The sequence below is a fragment of the Urocitellus parryii genome, chromosome 3 (assembly GCF_045843805.1).
Source record: "Urocitellus parryii isolate mUroPar1 chromosome 3, mUroPar1.hap1, whole genome shotgun sequence".
NCBI classification, from domain to species: domain Eukaryota; kingdom Metazoa; phylum Chordata; class Mammalia; order Rodentia; family Sciuridae; genus Urocitellus; species Urocitellus parryii.
This window is the reverse complement of record NC_135533.1, coordinates 31,332,207-31,358,857: the sequence shown is the minus strand read 5'-3', so window position 1 is coordinate 31,358,857 and position 26,651 is coordinate 31,332,207. Positions and strand designations below refer to the sequence as shown.

Here is a 26,651-nt window from a genome sequence, read left to right as displayed (position 1 = left end):
AGCTCCTAGCGGTCCGTGCATAAGTCCATCTGTCCGTTAGTCTGTCCAGGGCCATGGCGAAGCTGACGGTGCTCACCCTCATGGGGCTGGGACTGGCGCTTTTCAGAGATCGCCGGTCTTCTTACGAGTAAGTTGGATCCTGGTGAGGGTTGCAACCCCTGTCCCTCCCCTAAACCCCGGTGTAGTAACACCCCCACTCCCAAAGTAGGGTCCAGGCTCTTAACAGAAAATACAGACCTGTGCTGGATACATATCCTACAGAGGTTTCATCAATGTTTGTCCAGCTATCAGGTGCCACTTGTAAACATACCCTTGCTCATGGTCTGAGAGTTGGGACAAGTCATTGGCAGTGGTGAGTGGGTCAAGTTGTCAGTGTCATGAAGATCTGCGTGCTTTGGCTGCAGATTGACTTCTCAACCTGGCTTTTAAAAAAAAGGGTGGAGGGGGGATAAGGGTTGGTGTTTTGTGGATTAGGGAAAGGACACCCCCCGTGGTGGCTGCCTGGTCATAGCTCAAAGCTTCTGGCCACGGAGAATCTCAATTGGAAGCCACGTGGAGGGGGACCATCTGCACGTGGACCTAAGTAGGTAGGAGCAGATGCTCCCTGAAGTGGTCCACCTGCTCCAGTGGGTGCCAGGCCGGGAGGAGAGAACCCTGATGCTGCAATTGATGTCCTAGGTTCTAGCTCTTCCCTCTGAATATGATAACTTGAACAAATCGCTTCACATCTCTAAATCTCAGCTGCTTCCATAAATTGAAATTGATAATACAAACTCCTATAGGAAGCAACTAACACTGAGCTTGGGACATAGTAGCTATTCAATAAATGTTAGTTCCCCGCTTCTCTTTATTCAATAAGGCATTAAGGTGCTATGGAGGATGGTAAATTTTTGCAGGTGTTCAAAGTTTACAGATCATCCTAACTCTCAGAGGCTTAGTCAAATAAGTCTTATTTACTCTGAAGTAAAACATTAATATAATGGAATCCTTTGGAATTTTAAAATACCTTATCACCTTACAGACTAATACATAGAAGCTTACATTCAGAATAGGTTTTTATGAATTATTGTGGAATTTTCTTCTAATTATTGCTATTTTTGAAATCATAAAATATTAGAAAAGTATTTGAAAAAAGCATAGTTAGTGGTTCAGGCTTTTAGATGATGTAAAAATTAGCATGTGAATTTTCATTGATCACGGCACTGTTTGCTGCCAATGCGTTTATGCAGAGAGATATAGAGTGGGTACCGAGCTTCCTGGAGTAGTCCAGTCAGGGGAAAAAAGGAGACTGCACTTCTCTCCAGAAGGTCCTAAAGCCTTGCTACTCAGAAAGGTCTATCGGATAGCTGCATGGGTGGTAACTAGGAGCTTCCCGAATGTGCAGAATCTCAGTGCCCCCTTCCCTTATACTATTGAATCTGATCAGCGTTACTTAACAAACTCCCAGGAAATTTTTATGCACTTCTCTTCATATTTTGTCATTGTCCATGCTAGAACCAGAGCAAGAGATCCTGGATAATCAACAAATGACCTTTATCCTCATTTTAGAGATAAGGTACCTGAGTCTCCAGAAAAATCATGAGGCTGCCCAACATAGAAAATGGAAGCAACGATGTCCTGAAGCCTTCACCAGGAACAAACCAAACTCGCAGAAAGGCGCAACCTTTAAAATTCAGAGATGGCTATGTTTGTGTGTGTTGGGGAGCGGGAGGGACTCACAAGAAATTTTACAGGGGGAAACTTGTGGAAGCATACAAGGGATGCCTGCAGGGATTTCTTGAGCTTCTGAGGTGGGAGCTCTCAGAAGAAGGAATTGAGAATGCTCCTCTGGGGCACAAATCCCTAACCCATCATTGTAGTCAGCTGCATATAACTTTGAGAGGTACATACTGCCATAGGAAATGCCTAGGACAAGACAGAAATAGTACCCCCTCGTGTGCAGGTCCTGGAGGCGCTCATTCCTAAATGATTCATCAAGATGCATGAATCCACTGTTTCCTTTATTTAGAAGGAATCCACAAAGCTAGCATGAATCTTTCAATGCATCTCTGCCACTCAGGCTTGTACCAGGCAACACACTGTGTGGATAGAGGGTGGTGACCCTGAGTCAGATCTCCTTTCTCCAACTTTCAAGCCACTTTACCACTTTACACCAAGAAAATTTGAGCCATTTTCTCCACCTGAAAATTATGGAATAATAACCCACATTGCAGTAGCATATATATAAAATCTGCTGCTTAATAAGTGCCCTATAGGGGCTGGAGTTGGGGCTCAGAGGTAGAGTGCTTGCCTAGCATACGTGAGTCACTGGGTTTGATCCTCAGCACCACATAAAAATAAAATAAAGGTATTGTGTCCACTTATAACTAAACATAAATATTTTAAAAAATAAGTGCCCTATAATTGTTGGCTTTTATACTTATCATATGTGATTTCAAAAATTCACTTAGGAAATCCAAAGAATGATACCTGAATATTACCTTATCTCATTAAAACCCTAGGCTAAGGATGAATAACCTACCAATCCTCCAGTCTCCCCTATCAATGCATCCACAGCATTTTCTCTGTCTGATGTTCTAGCCTAGCAATGCCACAAAACAATTCAGTGGACATCTGCCAACCTCTCCCACTTGCAAAGTGCTGCATTGTGCTGGAAATCATAGAAATCAATATGATAAAGCATTTGCTCACTGATTTCAGAGTGGATGGGGAGCAACAAGACCCAAAACTGATAACTGTAAAGCAACAGGACAAGAGACTTGAGAGATATGTAGGTGAGGTTCATGAGCATAAACTTAGGAATACTAATCCTGTCATAGAAGAAGCTGTAGAAAGTCATGAGGATCCTGGGTGTCCCCATAGATAAGGAGATAAAGGGCCTCCTTGGATGGAGGGAAAAGAGTGAGCAAATGAAAAGGGGTATGAAAGGGACATAGGGAACAGAGTCCTCGGTATCATGTCACCTAATTCCAAATCCCAACTCTGCTCTTTTAAGCAAAGCAATGACATGTAAATGACTTAGCTTCTCTGTACCTCAGATTTCTTACCTATAAAACAAGGAAAACACAAATCTTTGTCTCAAACGTGGCTAAGGAGATTAAATGAGGAAGTATGTGTGCGAGAGCTCTTAGCACAGGGCTTGGCACATAGTAGGTCTTAAAAAGGAATTATTGAATGAACAGAGAATGTGCCGTGAAGCTACAGAAAATTGACAGCTAAGGGTGACTGGCCTGAGTTCCAGATTGGGTTTCTTAATACACGAGGAAAACTTCTTGCTTTCTTTGGCTGGAAGCCAGGGTATATTTGCACTGAATAGTTCACAGTAAAGGTTGTGTGCTTTCTGGACAGAGTTCAGAGGCTTGTGAGTCAAGGACATATCTCAGTATTGAACTTTATCTCTTTGACCTGGAACATTTGGACTTAATCAAGATATTTCCTGATAATTTGAGAAAAAGATAGAACAACATGAGTTAAATTACAGTGACACAGGCCAATGAACCTCAATGGCTTCTTCCAGCTGTTTACCATTGTTATTTGTAAGTTTTGCCTTGTTAGGGGGTTGAGTATAGATTTGCAATTACACTTGCGTTCCAATCCCAGTTTAGACATTCCATAACTATTGGAAAGCCACTGATGTTAGTCATCTGTAACCCAGGAAAACAACCCCTTAGGGAGGTGTTGGCAGGTTGAATGAGGGTATGCACAGCACCTGAACTATGGCGTCAGTGATATCCTGTTGTGATATGACTCGTTTGGGCCACAAATTGGAGCCCAAGGCAACTGGGAACAGGTTTAACACCTCCTTGCCTACTGTGGGCTCCTGCTAACTGTGATTATTGCCATTTCCAAGCTAGAGAGCATCTGCAGGGAGGGGGAGGGAAGCCTGAATTAGAAAAATAGCTGAACAGGTCTACCTTTCTCCATACTCAGTGAACCAATCACAGTTCACAAACCTCGTGAGCCAGGCAGCCTGCTTATTCCTTCCTATGTGGTTTTAAGTCTTTTTTTTTTTTAAGTTAATTTGGCTATCTTGGGCTTTGTTCACAAGTTTTGGCCTATTCAACAAATTCATATCCTTGGATCCCTCCTCCTATGTCACTCTCTGTGTTGTCCTTGGATATGACTTTCACCCTTAACCTCTTGAACCCTACCATTATCCTTGGCGTTCCTTGGTGGCACTCCATGAATATTCATTATGTTTCCCCCAGACTAGTGTCTTTCATAGTGACAGCTCTCAAAATCAGTGTAGTAGACCATGATCAGCATTTTTAAATAAATGAAGTAGATTTGAGTAGAAAAGTTAAGAATGCATACATAGATTAGGGTAAGTATCATTTTGAGATACTTGGTTTAGATGTGTGTGTGTGTGTGTGTGTGTGTGAGCATGCACACACATGCATGTTTGTACCATGTAAAATGCTTTTCTTAACACAATTCTAAATCTGCAAAGTTTGTGAGCCCCTACTCTATTATAAATTTTAACTTTCCCTTTATTGCAAACTTTTGTGATTATGACATAGGATTTCTGGTTTTTGTTTATTTATTTATTTTTTTAAAGACTAGGTCTTCCTATGTTGCCTAGGCTGGACTCAAACTTCTGGCTAAAATGATCCACCCACTTCAGCCTTCAAGTAGCTGGGACTGCAGGCATGCTCCACTGTGACCAGTTCTGATTTCTGATATTTAAAAAATATCTTCTAGTTTCCCAGGTCATAGGGCAGATCCCAACTTCTCTTCTTTGAAGTCTGTTTTCTAATTTCATGTCTATCACTCAGGGAGCCAAAGTCTCTTGGCAGGCCAAACTACCTTTCCTATTTGTTCATCTCTGTATCTCTGGCACCTGGCCTACTGGTTCTGTACCAGTTGTGCATCCAAAAGAACTGTGGTGCTTTTACAAAGTAGATTTATGGGCTCCCTTCATAGCCTGTTAGGCCAGACAATCTTAGCAGGTGGGTAGAGTTGATAGTCAATGGCATGATAGTAGGAACATCTAAAAACTTTTTCTTAATGAACAAATGAAAGATCAATTGCCCTCAAATTCTTATCATTCTGTATCATGTTGATAGAATTTTTACCCAAAGTGTCTGGTCACCTCCAGCCCATCACCCTGTGAGACTGTGACTATATGATATCATTTTTTTCATATAGATATAGATATAGATATATAGTTTAATCTCTTGGCTGTGCTAATGTCATGGTCCAATTTTTTCAAATGCCTCATTCAGATCTTTGTTATGTATAGGCAGACTGCTGGTGCTTTGTTCTAGCATCTGTTCATGTTTCCTTTTTCCTTCATTCAAATATCCCCCTATGATTTTTATGTGCTTGTATTTAATAAGTTGTTTGTGTGTAAATGTGTGCATTTTCATACATGCAGGCGTGTGTGTGTGTGTGTGTGTGTGAGAGAGAGAGAGAGAGAGAGAAATGCTTTTTTATAGGCTGGACTTGGGTATGATTTTATGAAGTGACAAAGCCTTTAGATATACCTACATTTTTCAAGTATTAGTCTCAAAGCAGATGCACAGGCCAACCTGTGAAACCAGGCTGGGCAAATGGATAGGAAACCTGTCAATTGTTCTAAAATATCATGGGAGAAATTGGAACCATGTTGCCATTTGACCCCAACTATCCACCTTGTATTTCTTACACGATTAAAATAGTTCCTGTTCCTACAAAAAGTGCATGGAGCAGACACTACATATCCCCTTTGTATATCTGTCCATCTCTGCACATAGGAGCCCTTACTCAACTAAATGTTGTATCCCACGCTCCCCACTGCTCTGACCTTGCATGGTAGAATTATGGGTGTTGGGGACCGCTAACTCTGGGGTTGCCTCCAAGACGAAGAGCAGTTAAAAAGAACTTTGTGGACTGCAGTTTAATTCCGAGAGTTTTATCTGTTCATTCCTTTCTTCCTCCTAGAGAACGACTTAATGCTTCCCGTGAAGTGAAACCTGTGGAACTTCCCAACTGTAATTTGGTTAAAGGAGTCGGTATGTATGTGAGAAGAGAAGGTGTCTCATTTGAACTGCTAGTATAGCATCTTGCTATTTATTTTGTCTGTATGCCTGTTTAATTTTGTTCAAAAAAACATTGTTGACCCAGGAGATTTTTATTAAGTCAGTAGTTAATTACAAAATACCATGTCATTTGACTTTTGTCTTCCCCAACATATAACCAATGTGTTGGCAGTTTTGATTGTTTTTGTTTGGACAATAGAGCAGAAACAATAGTCAGAGCCATGTATGATTTCATGGTAATATAACCTGAGCAGAAAACAAGAGAAGGAAAGAAGAGGAAGACAAAGTGAGTAGAGAATGTATATATATATTAAGCTTCTCCTCATGTATCTCTTTTAAAGGTGGAAAGGAAAATTTCCCCAGAACCTCTCAGCAGATTTCCCCTTAGATCTCATTAGTCAGAGCTGAAGGACAGGCTGGGGCCCTAGCTGCAAAGGAAGCTGGGAAAGCAATTATTGGCCTCCATTGTGGGAGGCCAGCTTGTCAGCAAAAAGAGAGCGCCAGGAGAAAGCAACCCACAGAGTGTCCCAGAGCTCAACGCCTCATCCAGTTTCAACCAACCAGCTTTGTTATTTGAGGACAGTTTGCTTAATTCACGCTTTGGTTGTTGTTTTGGGTGGGTGGTGTTTTTGTTTGTTTTTTAGAATTATTTATCTCAGTTGACTATAGTTCAGAAGGCAATGCCAGAACACTCATTCAGTTAGTATCATTAAACTTGGCCAGATATCTGAGGGCACAATATTTTTCTAGAAAAAAATATGTTATTAATGTCATATCACAAGGCATTTGAAAAGCATACATCTCCGTTAAAAGTATGAATAGAAAAGCAAGTAGTTTGTTTGTCCCTAGATTAATTAAAATTTGAAAATTTTACGTCTATTGAAAGCATGACAAACTTGAAGGGAGTCATATTTTATTGACATATTAATTGCAACTGCATATTCTCAATCATCTAAAATGTATCCCCATTTAAAATTTAATCAAGCACTTGGAATTTACTTGTATTTCTAATATAATATATTTATAGTAGTATATTAAAATATTTCTTACATTATTAAAATATACTTAATAACAATGATATAGTAAAAATATTTTCTATATTTCTAATAAAATGTATTTATATAATAATATATTTCTAATATGGTTCTCAAACTGTTTAATTGACATTGGAGCTATTAATAAGGAGCTATAAAGTATCAATATATATTTATAGCTTGCATCTTTTAAAAAGACCACAGGCTTTTTTCAAATAATCCCATCTTTTGAACATTTTGTGAATGTTCATGAGCTTTACTTAAGAGGTTTCAGATTCTGAAGACAAAGTTCTAGGACATCCTTTGAAATAAATACATCAAGTAAATTTTTCATTACACTTGTTACAAATATTAACATTTTATAAATTTCCATACAATTGCATCAATTCACCAATTTGAATGAAATGAACGAAAGGACGAATTATTCTGAGCCTATCAAAGAAAATCTAATATATATCCTCATTTTGGAATCAGAAGTGTTGAAGAAATGTGTCTTCAATTTTCTGCAACAATATGAGCAAACTGTACTCTCTTCTGCAGAAGTGGGCTCTGAAGACATAGAGATACTGCCTAATGGACTGGCTTTCATCAGCTCCGTGAGTGTTTTCTTTCACTTATTATGTTCTAGAACAATTTCTAGGACTGGTCACTTAAGTCTTTCACTTAGGCCTTCTAGGTACCAAGGTCCACTTTCAAGTAAAATGGAGTCATCTCACTTTCCCAGATGACATCTCCCACCCAGATGTCATGGTCATATCTGCATTGGCTACAGGTGATGAGAGGTTTTGTGTGGGGTGAGCTGGTGGAACACGTGGCTTCCAGAGTCTTCTGTGGACCTATTGTACCAGGCCGTTAAGAGGCTTCCCGTGTGGCCCTATGGCCCAGAGCAGAGAGTGTGAATCCATATGCCTCCCACCACCTCGGTCAGTATTTGATGTTAGCCATGTGCCTGCTTTTTCTCCACCATGCTTTTAAGGGATTAAAATATCCTGGCGTAAAGAGTTTTGAACCCGATAAACCTGGGAAAATACTTCTGATGGACCTGAATGAAGAAGATCCAGCAGTGTTGGAGTTGAAAATTACAGGAAGTAAATCAGATTTGTCTTCATTTAACCCTCATGGGATTAGCACATTCACAGATGAAGGTAACAATGTTTACTGTTTACTGAAAATCAAAAGCAAATAAAAAAAAAACAAAACCCCGTGCCAGCGAATGAATATTTCTTCTCATCCAACCAAAGCTTAATTATGAAGAATGTTCTTATATTTGGGCTTTTGAACCACTTCTCTATGTTAATTAAATATATGAAAGACACATGCTTAAGAATGCTAAAATATTTGATTTGCAAAGCTCCTAATTTTAAAAAACACCAACATTTACATTATCTAAAATTATTATAACATTCAGCCTTAATCATTATAGTTTTTTTTAATTTTAAACAATTTGAAAGGCCCAGGTTATTTACAGGAATAGATTTTTGTCTGACTTCATCTGTGACATGTAGATCCAGGGACAAAAGGTCACCAAGGCCAGCTTTCCCTCAGCCCTGCCACCCTCCGTGCCCTCTGTCTCTGCTGACTCTGTTCACGCTGTTCCTCAGCACAGCGTGTTCTCCCCTTCCTTGTGACTTTATCCCATTTTTCCTTCCTGTGTGCTGTGCTGCCGTATCCTTGACCTCTATAATAATCCTCAACCTCAGCTGCACCCAGAAGCACCTGGGGAGTTTAAAAAAAGTCGAGGTGCCCTGGCCCCAGCCCCAGAAATTCTGAGTCCATTGGTCTGAGGGAGGTCTGGGAAGGAATACTTGTTAAAAGTTGTCCAGGTGATAAAAAATGTCCAGGTGATGACAACGTCTGTACTCACTGCCTCCATTTCCTCATCAGATGGCCCCTCATTCAGCGCTGCTTCCTGATTGTCCCCACTGTGGGTGGCTAAAATGGCTGCCTTGAAATCCATCAGTGAGGTCCTTATTAACAAACATCATTTCCCTCCCTCCATCCCTCCCTTCCTCCCTCACTCCCTCCCTTCCTTCCTTCCTTCCTTCCTTCCCTCCCTCCCTTCCTTCCTTCCTTCCTTCCTTCCCTCCCTCCCTCCCTTCCTTCCTTCCCTCCCTCCCTCCCTCCCTTCCTCCCTCACTCCCTCCCTTCCTTCCTTCCTTCCTTCCTTCCCTCCCTCCCTTCCTTCCTTCCTTCCTCCCCTCCCTCCCTTCCTTCCTTCCCTCCCTCCCTCCCTTCCTTCCTTCCTTCCCTCCCTCCCTTCCTTCCTTCCTTCCCTCCCTTCCTTCCTTCCTTCCCTCCCTCCCTTCCTTCCTTCCCTCCCTCCCTCCCTTCCTTCCTTCCTTCCCTCCCTCCCTTCCTTCCTTCCCTCCCTCCCTCCCTCCCTTCCTCCCTCACTCCCTCCCTTCCTTCCTTCCTTCCTTCCTTCCCTCCCTCCCTTCCTTCCTTCCTTCCTTCCCTCCCTCCCTTCCTTCCTTCCTTCCCTCCCTCCCTTCCTTCCTTCCCTCCCTCCCTCCCTTCCTTCCTTCCTTCCCTCCCTCCCTTCCTTCCTTCCCTCCCTCCCTCCCTCCCTTCCTCCCTCACTCCCTCCCTTCCTTCCTTCCTTCCTTCCTTCCCTCCCTCCCTTCCTTCCTTCCTTCCTTCCCTCCCTCCCTTCCTTCCCTCCCTCCCTCCCTTCCTCCCTTCCTCCCTCACTCCCTCCCTTCCTTCCTTCCTTCCTTCCCTCCCTCCCTTCCTTCCTTCCCTCCCTCCCTCCCTTCCTTCCTTCCTTCCCTCCCTTCCTTCCTTCCTTCCCTCCCTCCCTTCCTTCCTTCCCTCCCTTCCTTCCTTCCTTCCCTCCCTTCCTTCCTTCCTTCCCTCCCTTCCTTCCTTCCTTCCCTCCCTTCCTTCCTTCCCTTCCTCCCTCCCTTCCTTCCTTCCCTCCCTCCCTCCCTCCCTTCCTCCCTCACTCCCTCCCTTCCTTCCTTCCTTCCTTCCTTCCCTCCCTCCCTTCCTTCCTTCCTTCCTCCCCTCCCTCCCTTCCTTCCTTCCCTCCCTCCCTCCCTTCCTTCCTTCCTTCCCTCCCTCCCTTCCTTCCTTCCTTCCCTCCCTTCCTTCCTTCCTTCCCTCCCTCCCTTCCTTCCTTCCCTCCCTCCCTCCCTTCCTTCCTTCCTTCCCTCCCTCCCTTCCTTCCTTCCCTCCCTCCCTCCCTCCCTTCCTCCCTCACTCCCTCCCTTCCTTCCTTCCTTCCTTCCTTCCCTCCCTCCCTTCCTTCCTTCCTTCCTTCCCTCCCTCCCTTCCTTCCTTCCCTCCCTCCCTCCCTTCCTTCCTTCCTTCCCTCCCTCCCTTCCTTCCTTCCCTCCCTCCCTCCCTCCCTTCCTCCCTCACTCCCTCCCTTCCTTCCTTCCTTCCTTCCTTCCCTCCCTCCCTTCCTTCCTTCCTTCCTTCCCTCCCTCCCTTCCTTCCCTCCCTCCCTCCCTTCCTCCCTTCCTCCCTCACTCCCTCCCTTCCTTCCTTCCTTCCTTCCCTCCCTCCCTTCCTTCCTTCCCTCCCTCCCTCCCTTCCTTCCTTCCTTCCCTCCCTTCCTTCCTTCCTTCCCTCCCTCCCTTCCTTCCTTCCCTCCCTCCCTTCCTCCCTTCCTCCCTCACTCCCTCCCTTCCTTCCTTCCTTCCTTCCCTCCCTCCCTTCCTCCCTTCCTCCCTCACTCCCTCCCTTCCTTCCTTCCTTCCTTCCCTCCCTCCCTTCCTTCCTTCCTCCTTCTCACTTTTCACTGTTGACCACTTTCTCCTTCAAAAGAATTGTCCCTCCCTGATTTGCCACTCACCTATCCTGGCTCTGTCCTACCAGGGTTTTCCTCTCTTGCTCTTGGTTTTGCCACTCGTTGCTGGTTCTTTGGGCAGTTGCCTCCAGAGGTTCAATTTCATTTTTTTTCTTGCCTCTTTACTTTCTCTATTTCAAAAACTTTAGATCAGGGCCATTCTAGGAGAATATCTACAAATAGGGGTTATTATTGCTATTTTCTTATCAGGTTTTCAATTCCATCACTGAAGGTAGTAATACATACTTGTTTGGGTTCCTTTCTTGCAGTCACTTGAAATTCAAAGTGTTGAAAAATGAATATACATACTCATGGTCTTTCTATGGTTTCTCCACCCATCACCACTATTAAATTTTTTTTTAAAAAAAATTTCAGGTGCAAAGAAATATAATGTTTGATATAGGTATGCTTTTTGGAATAAAATGGGGGTGATGTTTTGCTTTTTCACTAAACACTGCATCATGATTCCTTTTTGTGCCAGTGCATTTAGAGCTAGTTCACTGTGGCCACTCAGGATCCAAATGGGTGGAAGAACAGTAATACAGTCCGTTTGCTATTTAGCTCATTTCCATGTTTATGCTCATTACAAACAGTGATGAAAGAAACTTTGTGGGGTTTTGGTATTGGAAATTGAACTCAGGAATGCTTAACCCCTGAGCCATATCCCTAGCCATCCCCCTTTCTTTCTTTCTTTCTTTTTCTTTTCTTTCTTTTTTTTTTTTTTGGAGACAGGGTCTTGCTAATTGCCTGGCCTCACTAACTTGCTGAGGCTGACTTTGAGCTTGTGATCCTCCTGCCTCATCCTCCCAAGCTGCTGGGATTACAGGCATGCGCCACAGCACCTAGCAAAAGAAATATTCTTATACATGGATCTTCTGTGACTCCTTCCTTGGGATGAATTTCTAGAAGTAAAATCTGCTGCAAGAAATAAGAATCCCAGTTTTCACCCTTCTTTATATTTGATTTCTGACCAACTCATTCACTAGCTCTCACCAGGGTGTTCTGATACTTCCTGTCAAATGCCTTTCCTGTGCTTTCCTTTCTTCTCTCTCAGTTTCAACCTCCTAGTCCAGCCCCTCCTCTCTACAATCCTGAATTACTGCTGTAGCCTTAGGTCATGCTATCCCTTGACTCCAAGCCTCCAAGGAATAAACCTTGAATCCTCACCTAATCTCTGACAAGGCTTATCCTGCCTTTCTGCTTCAGCTTTGCCACTCTCTTTTTTTTCTCTCTGTTCCAATCATAGCTTCACTATTAAGTTAATGTGTCAAAGAAGCTCCTGCCTCAGGGTCTTTGCACACACTCTTCCCTCAGCCTGGAACACACTTTCCCCAGACATCCTTGTGTTTTGCTCTTTTATGTCATTTAGGTCTTTGCTCTAACATCACTTCATCAGAAACAACATCCCTGACTCCTAAGAAGAACATGTCTCATAACCCCATCTCTTTCTCCTGCTTCATTTTTCCTTTGTAGCATTTCACATAAACATTTAGCATTGAATATAAACACTTATTGGCTGAAGAGTTAACATCATTTTAGCTGGCTTCTCTGTTCAGATCTCTCCAGTTCAACCAATTTGATCATGTCAGAGGTTTCCAAAGACTGACTACTGCTTCATAAGGTAGAGATCAGAATCTCACATCACTTGCCGACTCTGATCACAACTCTTTGACCTTTTAGACCAGTGTCCTTCATGTCCCATAGTCCCACAGAGGCACAGAAGTTGCTTCCATTTCCTACCATCTCTGTGATATTCTTCTTTCACGGTGTAAAGAATACCTGGGCTCACCTTCTCCTAGACAGTTTCCACATCTCTATCCCTTCTAGGTCAACTCTGTATTTTGCAGAGGCCATTTGGACTAGAAAGCTTATTACGCTCTTTGGATTTTTAGTGTCAGTGATGCTCATTCTTAAATTGAGAGTTTTCTCCCCCTCTAATAGAGTTTGGAGTTTTTAGAGACTGTCACTTGTTCCTCCTTTAGCCACTTTTCTTTGGAGCAATCACGAATGTTCTCTCTAGCAAGAGATGAAAATATTCCATCTGCCTGACATCCTAAGTACTAGTTGGAGGTGGGTTGAAATTGCTTTTTGGAGACAGAGCTGACAGCTGAAAGCTCAGTTAATGTTTCAATTTTTGTTTTTAATCTTCTCTCAGATAATGCTGTGTACCTGCTGGTGGTGAACCATCCAGATTTCAAGTCCATGGTGGAGGTGTTTAAATTTCAAGAAGAAGAAAAATCACTTTTGCATCTGAAAACCATTAGGCACAAACTTCTGCCTAGGTGCTGAGATGGCTCATCTTTGTCTTCTCCTTTAGCAGCAGTGAATGCTTCATCCATGTTTACTTTTTCGTTGTGGCCAGGGCACATTCAACTCTCCCTTCCCATAACCACAAAGAGTGTTTTTCTGCAGAATATTCTAACAACTCTTGCCCCTCAGAGAAGCCCATTCTCTCATTAGCTCGTTTCTCAGGCTGGTTGGATGCTGGCTCCTGGCTCCTGGTTTTAAGATCTCCATCTAAGCTTTTAAAAAGAAAAAATTCTGCCCCTCTCCAAACCCAGACTCAGTATTCCAAACCCAAAGAGGCTTTATAGACGAATTCCACTTCTTGAGCTTATTTATTTATTTTTATTTTTTTTAAAATATGGTCTTAGTTTCTACAAATTCAAAATGCATATCTAAGAGAAAACCCCAAATCCCGTGCATCTAAATCCTGCCTTTGTTGGCTCAACTGCTGTTTGGTTGGGCCCAACTCCTGCAGTAGCAGATCTATGGGAACACTCAACACTGTACTAGACTCCTCCACAATATAACACCAGGAGAAAGAGAAACACCCACGGATTCTCAATCCTGGTCAACCCAATCCAAAGTCAACTTCCTCACTTGCCTTATGAATATTTGTTTTTTTTTTTTGAGGCTAATATGGGTTTAGCACAATAATCTCACACTACCTTCCAAAGTCATGATTACTTCCTAATTATTACAGTTTTTTAGAATCCCAGCCCCTACCTGCATAATTGAAGTAGAGCATTCAACCTCCTCAGTATTTGTAAACCTAGAGTGGTACTCTTTGCAGGCACCTAGGAAAGGGATTGGCACATAGGAAACCTGTGCCTCTTCCTCTCCTTTCTTATCTGATGGTTTTGAGGATGAGAAAAATGAGACTTAAGAGAAATTGAGTTACTGCATGAAGATTGGCCAATTAGTTAGCAGCCAAGTAGAAAGGAAGGCCAGGGGCTTCTTCTGTAACCCTTAGATGAGTTCAAGTTCAGAGAACAGATTTAGGGTAGAAGAGATCATTCAGAGAAGATATTTTGGAAAGAAATGAGATCATTGGGTATTTAAAGAATGTAAAGTATGCCAAGATCTAACATAAGGAAAATAAGTAGGATGGCAAAGCTGAATGACAATAATAGCAATCACAACTTAATAAACTTCAGCTCTAAATCAGTTCCCGCGCTAACCAATTTGAACTGATTTTTTAGTGACTTTTTATGACACTCTCTGTAATTGGGTGCTATTATCATTCCTGTTGTGGATTTAAAAACTTTGAGGCCTAGAGGACTTGTTAAGATGCCTCCAAAGACACCATTAGTCAACAGTGGAGCTGAGATTATGGTCCTGACAGTGTGAGTTCTAAAGTACTTTCCTGAACGACTATGAAATAGTGAAAAATTATTTGATTTGTTTCAGCATTTAATTTTGGAAACCTCATGTTTGTCCAGTTTTCCAGATTAGGAGTTTTTTCTTTCTTTCTTTTTTTTTTTCTGGTCAAGTTGCAAAAATATTGGTCTTCGGCAGCATAGAACCTGACTAAAAGTAACTCTATTGCCACAATTAAATAGAATTTAGCCACATGTACTTTTGCTCTGTGGTTGATGGTTGTTTATGCTATTACTATTCCAATTACTTCAGCCTGCTATTATTAACAATGTCACAACTATTATTATTGTTGGTCACTTACCATAGGCCAGGCATGGTGACAAGGCCTTTATACTCATTTTATTTCACTCTTACCCTAGCCTTTCAAGGTACAGAGAGAAAACTGACATTCAGAGAAGTGGCTCAAAGTTTATTGACACGCTCTGGTGCCCTGTTGTGACGATAGCAAGCAGGGTCAGGACTCAAGCAGAGTTTATCAGATTTCAAAGCTCTTGCTCTAAACCATTCCATTCTGCTGCTCTTTATGAAAAGCAGGCAAACGGTAGGAAAGCATACTAATTTCAGAAATTTCTTTTTTTAAAAAAAGAGAAAGTAGAACCAGCTTGCAGATTTATGTCTGGAGCCTGTACTAATCCTAAACCCCTAGACCTTTTTTCATGTAGTAATAGTGACTCCCATTGATTGAGGATTTATTGGGTGTTAGGCTCCTGGCAAAGCACACAACAGGCATTGTCTCATTGTAATTCCCACTGCAACTCCACAAATTTAAGATTTTGACCCTTGGTCTTCTACTAATGAGCTGTATGACTTTGGGAAAATCACTTAACCTCTCTTAACAGATGAGAAAACTGAGGCTCTGCATGCTTGTCTCATTGGCCCCAGAGCCCAGCTCTGCGTCAGAGCTGATACACTGGCCATTACGCACCCTGCAATAGAGCAAGGATAATTTTCTCTCAGATCATGGCCCCGGGGAACTTCCATCACCTCAATCAGCAAAGAATGACTCACTTATGTGTTTGCTATTGTACCTATTAAAGCAGAAAAATAGACTCATATATCTTACATTTTCAGAAACAGAGAGAGAATCCTAATAGGAAAGAAAATAGGCAAGCATCCTGTTTCTAAACTTTCTTGTTCATGGACATCTTATTCCATTGAGAATCATAAAACTTTAAGGCTGGAAGATAAACCAGTGTATCATCCTCATTTTACAGATAAGAAAACTGAGGCCCTGACACGTGAAGGATTAATTTTCCCTAGATTGCAAAGCTAAGGTAGCAAAGATTTAACTAAACTGTGTTGCCAGTTCAGTGGTTTTGTTTGTTTGTTTGTTTGTTTTTCATTGCCTTAATCTAAGAAATGATAGGAGCCAGTTCCATGTGAGCACAGATTCATCTTGCTCTGACAATTATGCTATGGCCGAATTTAAATGATCACTGAATTTATACCCACACCATGCCTCCTCTTTTAAGATATAGGTAATAGGATTTTTATGTTACAGTGCTATTATGACCTCTTAAGAGTTCATAGAACAATTTATTATCTTTAAAAAAACAGTTTTTAGTTGTAGATGGACACATACTTTTATTTATTTATTTTTATGTGGTGCTGAGGATTGAACCCAGTGCCTCACACATGCTAGGCAAGTGCTCTACCACTGAGCCACAACCCCAGCCCACAATTTCTTATCTTTGAGGATGGGAGAAGTAGAACTGCTTTCACATTGATCCTGTGCCATTATAGCTAGAGTGAAAGCTCATCCCATATCTTGATTTAGGAATAGACATGAATGAATGCCAGCTCCCAAGCCTGCACTGTACAGCACCTTCACCTGTATATATTATGTGTTTTGATTGCAGTTTGAATGATATCATCGCTGTGGGACCTGAGCATTTTTATGCCACAAATGATCACTATTTTATTGACCCATACTTACGATCCTGGGAGCTATACTTGGGTTTAGCCTGGTCATATGTGGTTTACTATAGTCCCGATGAAGTTCGAGTGGTGGCAGAAGGATTTGACTTAGCTAATGGAATCAACATTTCACCTGATGGCAAGTATGTGCACTCTTTACATCATAATGGATTTATCTGGGTTCTCAGTAGATGTCTTTAGAATGTTGTAGTCATTTTGAAGTGACTTGATACATGTTGTCTTAGGAAGATGGAAGTTAGAAAAAAAAAGCAAAATATCTTAATCCTTCGAGGGTAAAATTTATCAGATCAAACATTTACATTTTGTGAAGATGTACTGTGTTTTATTTAAGGGGGAAAAAGTACATTTCAAGAGAGGAAACCATAATAAACATTTAATATTACCCAAACAGCTTTGTTTTGAAGGAAGATTTTTGGGGTGTGTGTATGTGTACTAGGATTAAACTCAAGGGCACTTGACCACTGAGCCACATCCCCAGCCCTATTTTGTATTTTATTTAGAGACAGGGTCTCACTGAGTTGCTTAGCACCTTGCTTTTGCTGAGGCTGGCTTTGAACTCACAATTTTCTTGCCTTAGCCTTCCAAGCTGCTGGGATTACAAGTATGAGCCACTTTGTCCAGCCTGAAGGAATATTTTTGAGTATATAACAAAATTAACAATACATAGGAATGAATATATACTGGTCTGTGACAAGATGAGGAACATCAAAATGTAAATTAAGCACTGCTTTCTTCAACAAGAGAGTCTTCAATGAAAGGAAAGGGTTATCTTAACTCAGCAGCTTGCTTAGTAATGTGCTTGATTTATAATATTATCTCATGGCTGCCTTGCAATGATGCACAGAGCAGCATAGGTCTAGGGACCACACTGTGGTCATCCACAGTATGGATATATACACATGAAATTAGGAAAAAAGTAAAATATCTTATATTTTATCTTAAAATATCTTTTTAAGGAAAGATAATCATGCCATCATATCTCTTCTTGTTTTGGGGTGCACTGTGCTTCGCTAACCAGTAGTCTTTTGGGTATGTCGTGTTTCATTCTGAAAAACACTAAGCCCGCAGGGTTGGGACAGGCTCAGGACAAAGGGTGTGGAGGACTTTTCTCCATCCAGGCCAAGCATCCTGACTTCTCTCATATTTTCTTTGGCCTAAAACAAGGGACTGCTGCTAAGGGGCTTTTCTGCAGCTTCCTGGAGGGACAACTCTCTGTCCTCTAAAATGCAGAACCTAGTTCTCTTTTCTGCAGCTTCCTGGAGGGACAACTCTCTGTCCTCTAAAATGCAGAACCTAGTTCTCTGCGGTGTATTGGTAAGCATAGCACTAATGTAGAAAAATAGGGTTAGTTTAGGAATTGAACATTTTCATCCATATATAGGAATATAAATATGAATATATGTAAAAATATACATGAAAGTATTTAAGTGGATATAACTTTGCGTATAGCTATTTTTCTTTTGAGATAGATGTTTCCAATTTGTTTTAGTTATGGTTTATGATTATGCAACTGAATATATATGAAAATTTCTGAGCAGGAATTTGGTTGCTGTGGGGGTATACTCATAGACATATGAATTTATATAAACATACGTAGGAATATATATGTGAAAATATACATATGGTTATTCAAACTAAAAAAATAAAATAAAAGTTTAAAAATACAGAACCTGGGACTCACCACTACATTGAAAGTTATCTGTTGCTCCCAGAAATTAAGAGCTCGTGTTAGGGCTGATCAGAGATTAGTAGGTTTCCACTTTTAGGATTAACTTCTCCGAGATTAAACCCCTTTGTGTGCTGTGAACTCATTGAGCTCTTTTTCAGAATTTAGTGCTTTGAGATGTGTGCTGTTTTCCAGTCTCTAGGCAAAGTTCTTCCCTAGGAAGAGTTATTACAACTCCCCGTAACCTTCTGAATTGCATTACCTCAAGCACTTTGATGCAGTTCTTGCTTCTTTGAAGGTATGTCTACATATCCGAGTCGCTGGCTCGTAAGATTCATGTGTATGAAAAGCACGCTAATTGGACTTTAACTCTGTTGAAGGTAAGATGTATTAACACTATAAGTTTGCAGAGTGATAATTAGATTCTAATTGATTTGTGAAATTAAAAGTGAGGAAAAAAAGAATTGTCTAATTGAAGTGGGTGAGAACCCATTTTTCACTTCTTTATTAAGAGCCGTCTGCATCATTTTGTGTCTGTTGTTCACTTTGACTCAATTGCAGAGCGGGAACAGCAGGCCGCAGCTCACCTGGGAGACTTTGATTCTTTCTGTTCTAGTGAATTTGTTTGGATTGCGTTCGCAGGTCCTTTCTCTCTCCCTTTTCCTTCTTTCGTTCTCTTTTTCTCTCCCCTTTTCTTTTTTTCCTCTCTGTTGATGGAAAAGCCAAGAAACAGCCTCAGGACAGGGCACTGTTCCCTCTGCTTGGGAACATATCTCCATGGCTGCCTCTGTCATTTCTGCCCAGTTTTTACTGAAATGTCATCTCAGCAAGACCCATCCTCATCAGATAGTCTACCTGGGACCCACCCCCACTTATTTCCTAACTCTTCTACTGCTTATCATTGCTTTCAACATTTATTACCAACATAGGTTACATTTGGCTTGTCTTCTTTATTATCTGACCCACCCCCTGCCCCATACTCCAGAATGTAGGTTCCACCAGGACCGATTTTTTTTTCTTTCTCTGCAACAATTTTCAACACTCAGCAGACATTCCACAAATACCTGTTCGATTAATATGGTAGGGCTGGGTGAGGGTCAGGGGTTCACCCGCTGCCCCCATCATTCTGGTCCAGATTGAAGGTTTGGGTCAAAAGGGGTAAAAAACACAAAGGAGAGGAAAGAAAAACTATGAGCAAGGTGGACCATTCTGACAGCAGCTCTAGCCCTGAAAAACCACCTGGCACTGCTGTCCTGCTGCCCACGCAGAGTGAAGCACTGTCACGGCCAGTCTTAGAACTGTGCCCATCAACACTTTCAAGCACTGTCATGACAGGCCTCACTCCGAGAAAATTACCTTGAAACGACTTCAAATGTAACATCGTGTTTGACATTAAAAATCACTGGCAGGACTAGTTCGGTATTAGCTGAAGTCAAATGGAACTTTGCACACTTATACTGGCTGAGGGAATAAAAGCAGACTGTGGTTTAACAGTAGGTACTTCTGTAAGCTGAAAGTTAAAGAATTTTGTAGCAGAATCCAATCCAAGACACATTCCACACAGAGTGTTGGGCCCTGCTCCTGCCCAGGCCAGGTTGAAGGCAAGCCTTGTTTTCAGATTGGGATCCCACTTTGGGCAACAGACCATGCCCGTTTCACTTCAGAGCAACCAACCCAGCAGAGGCCAACCCTTCAAATATAATACTGATCTTTCTGTTAAACGATCATATTCATTAACATCTCAGAATGCCACATAATTTGATAAAGTAGCTGAGGCCAATTGTAAAGCTTATGATGAGGCATGTTTATGCTTATGTCCTTCCAACATGTGTTATACCCACATAATGGAAGATTATTTGGCTTCAAAAAGGAATGATTTGGTAATCCCAGTGGCTTGGGAGGCTGAGGCACGAGGATCTCAAGTTCAAAGCCAGCCTCAACAAAAGCAAGGTATTAATAAGCAATTCAGTGAGACCCTGTCTCTAAATAAAAAGTATAAAATAAGGCTGGGGATGTGGCTCAGTGGTCAAGTGCTCCTGAGTTCAATCCCTGGTACCTGCTGCACCACCAAAAGAATGATTTTCTGACACATGCTACACTGTGGATGAACTGTGAAGACATTAAGTGAAATAAGCTAGACACTAAAGGAGTGATATTGTGATTCCAATGATCTGAAGTACCTAGAACAGGCAAATTCATAGAAACAGAAAGTGGAATGGTGGTTACCAGGGGCTGGGGGGGGAAGACAAATGGAGAGTTATTGTTTAATGGTTGCAGAGTTTCTGTTTGGGATGCTTAAAGTTCTAAAGATGGATGGTGCTGATGGTTTCATGACATTGTAAACATACGTATGTCGTGGAGTTGTACACATATAATCAAGATAGCAAATTTTATAATATATACATATATAGAGATAGATAGATATAATGATGTATATATATAGCAATAAAAATAATTCTCCTTTTCCTCCAAAAAAAGATTATAAGACTCAATGAATTAGTCTTACCTCAATGAACTTCAATTTTCTAAAAATCAAGATATTTATTAACAGAGAATACAGTTTTTCCCACAGAGAATAATTTGTTGTAAGGAGAGGAAAATTTTTTCCACTTGTCTTTATGAGACTCTGAGGTGTGATACACATGCCCACTCTGATGAGTTGGGATGGCTAGGTATTACATGTTTGCAAAGCAACACCTTATTTACAGACCCAGGACGGGCTTCCCGCTGGACTAGCAGCTCTTCTTTGGTACTGCTGGGTACTCTCTAGGTGCTGAGCTCCTCATAGAGCATGCAGTAGGAGCTCAGTCCTTGTGTGTGGAATGAGTGGGACCCCAGGCTTCTGGATCCTTTTTCCACTTTCACCTCCAACTCTCATCTCACCTGGCTTTCAAGCACCATGGAATTTGCCAATTGGCTATTCCCCATCCTTACTTAAACAATCTAAGGTGTCAGGGCAGAGTGCTGACATTGGGACAGATGCAGGGAGGGTGGAAGAGGAAGTCTGGAGCTGATCTTGCTCAGCCATCTCCTCTGGCTAATCATGCCTGTTTCCAGGCTAAGTAGGGAGTGCCGACCCTGCGTGGCAGTGAGAATGAAGCTCTGCTGAGCCCTCTAATCCCTTTGAGGACATGTGGGGACAGCTCTCATTTTCAGTAGGAAGCGGAGGGCCTCGGTGGCTGTCTGCAGCTGCCTACCCACCCTCTGGCCTTTGCAGTGAGTCACGACCAGTTATTTACAGGGTCCCTGGGCACTAAGGTACGCGGTAGATATTGTTTCTCTGATGAGAGTTAGAGGTAAACAAATAGATGGGATTTCTTTCTGGTAGAAGGCAGCCAAGATGATGAATGGTGGAATTAAGAATCATTGCTATTATTTATGATACTGGTACAAAGCCTCGACAGCAATCTGGGCAGTCATCACAGGCTTGCAACTTATATTTAGAGAATAAACAGCAGAAGAACAGGGAGTTGAATAACATTAAGAAACTGAAGAACAAACTTTTCCTCAACTCCAAGGCAAAAATTAGACCCTGGGTGATCATTTCTTCGCCGGCTGCACAGCCTGTGATTAGCCATGAAAGACCCTACATTTCATCCATGTTCACATCAGAAATGGATCTACATTTCCTGGTTGTTTTATGAATTCTTACAAAAATATCATTTGCACATGCCATTTTAGAAGGAATTGCTTTATGCTGCACTTAAAACTTGAAAAAAAAGTTTTAGATTTTGGCACAGATGTTAGTACAAATGATTTTATTTAACTTTTAACAGTTTTTTTTTTTTTTTTTTTGCTTTCTGAATCTTTCCCCATCTGTCCTGGAAACCAACAAAATACTAGTATAGATAGAAGTCCAGAGGAATCAGAAGAATTCCTTGAGTGCTATTAGAATGGTGTAGAATTATTGTGTCCCCATAAGCAGCCATGTAGTGACCAAGGGTCACTTTCCCTGGCATATTGCTGCACCACTTCTCAATTTTTCTCACTCCCTGTCTTTTGTTCTTTCCTTGCTCTTAAACTTGGAAGTCCCTCGACTTTGACACACTTGTGGATAACATATCCGTGGATCCTGTGACGGGGGACCTTTGGGTTGGTTGCCATCCCAATGGCATGAAGATTTTCTCCTACGACCCAGAGAATCCTCCTGCCTCAGAGGTTAGTTTGAAAAGCGAAGTAGATCAATGACCTTATTTCCAGCTACTGTTTTGCAGCAAACATAGTTCTCAATTCTATGTGCAAATAAAAAAGGGGACATGGATAGGTGATCCAACTGATTAGAAATAAAAAGGACTTTCAGACATGTTTTCCTCAGGGAAATAGGAAATCGGGTCTAGATAGGAAACAGATGGTACATTTAAACTGGTTATTTTGAGGGGAGTTTAATAAAGGTGTTGTTTACAAAGAGGTGGGCATAGTGTAGAGGCATTAACCAGGGATAACCTCAGGGCTAGCAAGTGGGAAGGAAATGACTAAAAATCAAGAACAAGAAGGGAGCAGTGGGGCTGGGCTTGTGGCTCAGCGGTAGAGCGAGTGCCTTGCACAGGTGAGACCCTGGGTTCGATCCTCAGCACCACATTAAAATAAATAAATAACTAAGAATAAAGATATTGTGTCCATCTACAACTAAAAATTACTTAAAAAAAAAGAAAGATGAAAGGAGCAGTGGACTGGTGATGTAGCTTGGTGGTAGAGGGCTTGATCTCCAGCACTGCCAAGAAAATAAAAATAAAAAGGAGTGGTGTGTCACCGGTGTGGTGTGTGGAGAGAGTCATCTGAGAGGAACGGCTTGTGGTTGAGGGATGTAGTCAACCAGCAGCCACACCCCGGGGAGGTGGCTGAGCATAATTACCTCAGCTCCCTCTCAGTCTGACCACTGCTGCTGCTGCTTTGAGGCTGAGAGTACAGGAGTCTCCTTCAAAGTGGGCCTTGGTACAAGTCAGAGCAGAGTGGGGTGTGGCCTGTAGGGCTGGGTTGAGGAGCCCCAGCATTGGACGGGTCCATATCTTTATTTCAGTCATGAGTTTCTCCAACTTGGAAATTCTCAATTGTTTTAAAAACATAATCGTGCCACGCTACAATGGTTTGACTCTTTGTTACCTGCCTTCCTGTTCAACTCCCCCTTCCTGGGTGTCAGAACTGTCTCTCTCAATTCTGTGGCAGATTGGCTTCAGGACCCTGTGGTTACAAAATTCACAGAGGCTCAATCCCTTATACAAAATTGAAAAATATTTTCATGGAACCTATACACATCCTCCCATGTAGTTTAAATCACTCTAGATCACTTATCATAGCTAATACAATATAAATGCCATATAATAGTTATGCTATGTTATTTAGGAAAGAATGACAGGAAAAAAAGTTTATATGTGTTCAGTACAGACATATTATTTTTTTCCAATATTTTTCATAAGAAGCTGATTGGATTTGTGCAGATATGGAATCCAGGGATATCGAGGGCTGTATACATACAAGTCAATGTAGTGGACCAGTCCTAAAACCATAATTAGCCATCCTCTCAGAATATTCCCTAAAGATAAGGACATAAATCATTTGCTAGAATTTGTTTTGGCTTAGAAGTCCTCTTCTTCCACTTTTGTTATAATACTGAAAGATTCCAATTTTTTTTGGTCCATGATCTTTATTTAGCAGACTATTTTGCAGTGCAAATAATAAGAATCTGAAGCTCACTTTACCATAGGCATTTGGACATTGACTATCACCTACCTGGTGTTTTCTATTTTGAGTTTTCAGTATATGCTAAGTGTCATTATTATTTATATTGAATACATGATATTGTTTTTTGACATTTATCTACCACAGTGTTTTAAAAGCTTAGGTTTAAGTCTGTCTCCCAACCAAAAAATGAAGGAAAAATGACTGTGTCTCCTGGATTTAAAGAAAACAAAAAAACCTCAAAAGTGGATTTCCAGGGCTGGAGTTGTGGCTTAGTGGTAGAATGCTTGCCTGGCATGAGTGAGGCTCTGGGTTTGATCCTCGGCATCACATATAAATAAATAAATAAATAAAACAAAAGATCATTGACAACTAAAAAAAGTATTAAAAAGTGGATTTCCAGGGCTTGGGATGCGGCTCAAGTGGTAGCATGCGTGAGGCACTGGGTTCGATCCTCAGCACCACATAAAAATAAAATAAAGATACTGTGGCCATGTAAAACTAAAAAATAAACATTAAAAAAAAGTGGACTTCCAATTTCCTATCTTTTCTTTCTAGGTTTACAGGAAATTCTGATCATGGTTAATGTCAGTCCTTTGTGCCTTTTACTCATTTTTAGCTATTAGGATTGCTGAGTGGCGTGTTACATAGAATTGAAGGAATGTATGCTGGGGAGTGTTCACTGTTTAGAACTGAGCAGAATGTTAGATTCTAATATGTTCTTGCTTGTTAGCTCATTTGGTGAACTCGGGGCATTTGCTATACCATGGACGTGGTTTGTTGTCCTGGAAAAAAGTGTTTCCTTTCTAATGATGGATCTGGTGAGGAATAGCAAAAGATAATAACAATCCATTATCTAATGTTCTTCCCAACCGAAAAGCAATTTAGTCTTATTAACAAGAAGCTGAGTTAAGCCAGGGTACACCACCATTTCCTTGAAGTTGACACTATATTTTAAACACTATGGCAATTTCCTAAGACATCTGTCTTTGGTGCCAGCTATTCTAAAGGAGTCATTTTGAATGCCCCCATTGATCCTTCATATTCAGGCACTGGCCTCCCTGGACAGCCATATTTGGTGTTCTGTGTGTAGACATCCTTTCTTCAAGTAATCGTACTTTATCTTAGTTGAAAGGGAACTTAGAAATAACCTAGTCTCACCCATCTCCTTCTATAGCTGAGAAACAAATGGTAAGCAGAAGATCCAAGACATGATCCAGGTCTCCCCCTTCAATGTAATGCTTTCCATATTAGATCAAATCATATAAAATTGCTATTTTTGTCAGCCAGCAAGAATGATCAAATGTTTGTATTTCATGTGAGTCTAATACAACACCGCAGTGGTGCTGATGGTGCAAATTCTTAACTAAATGAAGGAAGCTGAACTTATAAAATCTTATACATTTGGAGATTGGACCTTAAGTTCTGAAGAATGGTTCAGTGTGGTACAGAAAGGTGGTTTGGTGTGGGGAGGGTGTCATATTATCCTCTGCCCCTTGCCTATATTTAAAAGCAAGGAATTAAGGGTAAGCATCCAAATTCCTAGCTCATCTAAAACTATATAAACACGTATCTGAATTCCAGCATGGTAACCATTCAGCTGTTGCTGAGTAATGGTCTCCACTTCTCCCTAACACCTCACACTCAGGCTATGCTTCTCTTTCACATTTCTTGCCTAGTCCCTGTAGGTCTGTGTGCTCACTACCCTTGTTAAAGATCACATGATCCAAAACTGACAGTTTACAAATGGGGAAACAGGTATCATAAATATAGAGTAATTTGGGTACAAAATACAATATATGTAACTCTATGAGGTAAGATGGTTTCTTATGGAGAAATGACTCCGTGCTTTGAGTTGTTTTAAGTAACTTTTAAAAAATGTTAAGCTCACGTTATTTCTTTGATAGGTGCTTCAAATCCAGAACATTTTAACAGAAGAACCCAAAGTGAAAGTGGTTTATGCAGAAAATGGCACAGTGTTGCAAGGCAGCTCAGTAGCCTCTGTGTACAAGGGGAAACTGCTGATCGGCACCGTGTATCAGAAAGCACTTTACTGTGAACTCTAACAGGATGACTTGCCAGAGTCATGGAATGAGGAGGCCCATCATTTCCACCAATTGCCACAGTCTAAGGGGCTGCAGCGATCTCCGTTGATGTCAGTTGCATATCATGAGGCTGAGCAAATCTGGAGAGTGAGGTTCTTTTGACAATACACGATCCAATTAGTCTTGGAATACTTGGAAATCTCATTTACCAGTGGAAAATTATTACTAAATAATAAATTTAATACTAATTAAATTATTAAAATGGCTAAATTTATTATACCAATTGTCAGGTCTTAAATAATTTTACTATATGTTACTCATTAGGAACTTTCCCTAAAACGGATTCCATGAAAGTGTCTTGCTGCTTCGCTAATTCATGTTCAGAGAACCAGAGAGCAGGATGAGCTATGTCACAACTCCAGTTCTCAGGGACTCCAGGTCACATGCCAGAACATGCTGGAGAACCTGCACCGTCAGAGTTGCCCCATTTTCCCCTCTGCATGTGACTTTCTCAGGAAACAGTGGCCAATTTTAGTAGCGTTCTCCTTTTATTCTTCAATTCTCCTGTGGCAATGGCGTGTAGGAAAATCTTAAAATTTGGGGGAGTGGTATCACACCTTAAAATTATGAGTGTCTTTTATCTTGGCACCAATAGTATCTTTTAGATTTCATTGCCCTGGAGAAGGAGGGAATTTGCTCACTGCAAAGACTGGGCACAGAATGCAGTAATTGATTCAAGTAATGTTAAGTGTCCCGAAGTCAATACTGCTATTCAGTGGTGGAAGAGGTTTTTTATTTTTATTTTTATTTTTTATT

General features: G+C 41.3%; 1 protein-coding gene across 1 annotated transcript; it reads left to right on the top strand.

Moving 5' to 3' along the window:
- Nucleotides 1-26,085, top strand: Pon1 (paraoxonase 1). The gene is made up of 9 exons (XM_026391575.2): nucleotides 1-127; nucleotides 5,923-5,993; nucleotides 7,595-7,650; nucleotides 8,031-8,199; nucleotides 13,003-13,129; nucleotides 16,370-16,570; nucleotides 18,413-18,494; nucleotides 22,144-22,272; nucleotides 25,698-26,085. The coding sequence occupies exons 1-9, from the start codon at nucleotides 54-56 to the stop codon at nucleotides 25,854-25,856; spliced, it is 1,068 nt and encodes a 355-aa protein (XP_026247360.2). The 5' UTR covers nucleotides 1-53; the 3' UTR covers nucleotides 25,857-26,085.
- Nucleotides 26,086-26,651: the final 566 nt, after the last annotated feature.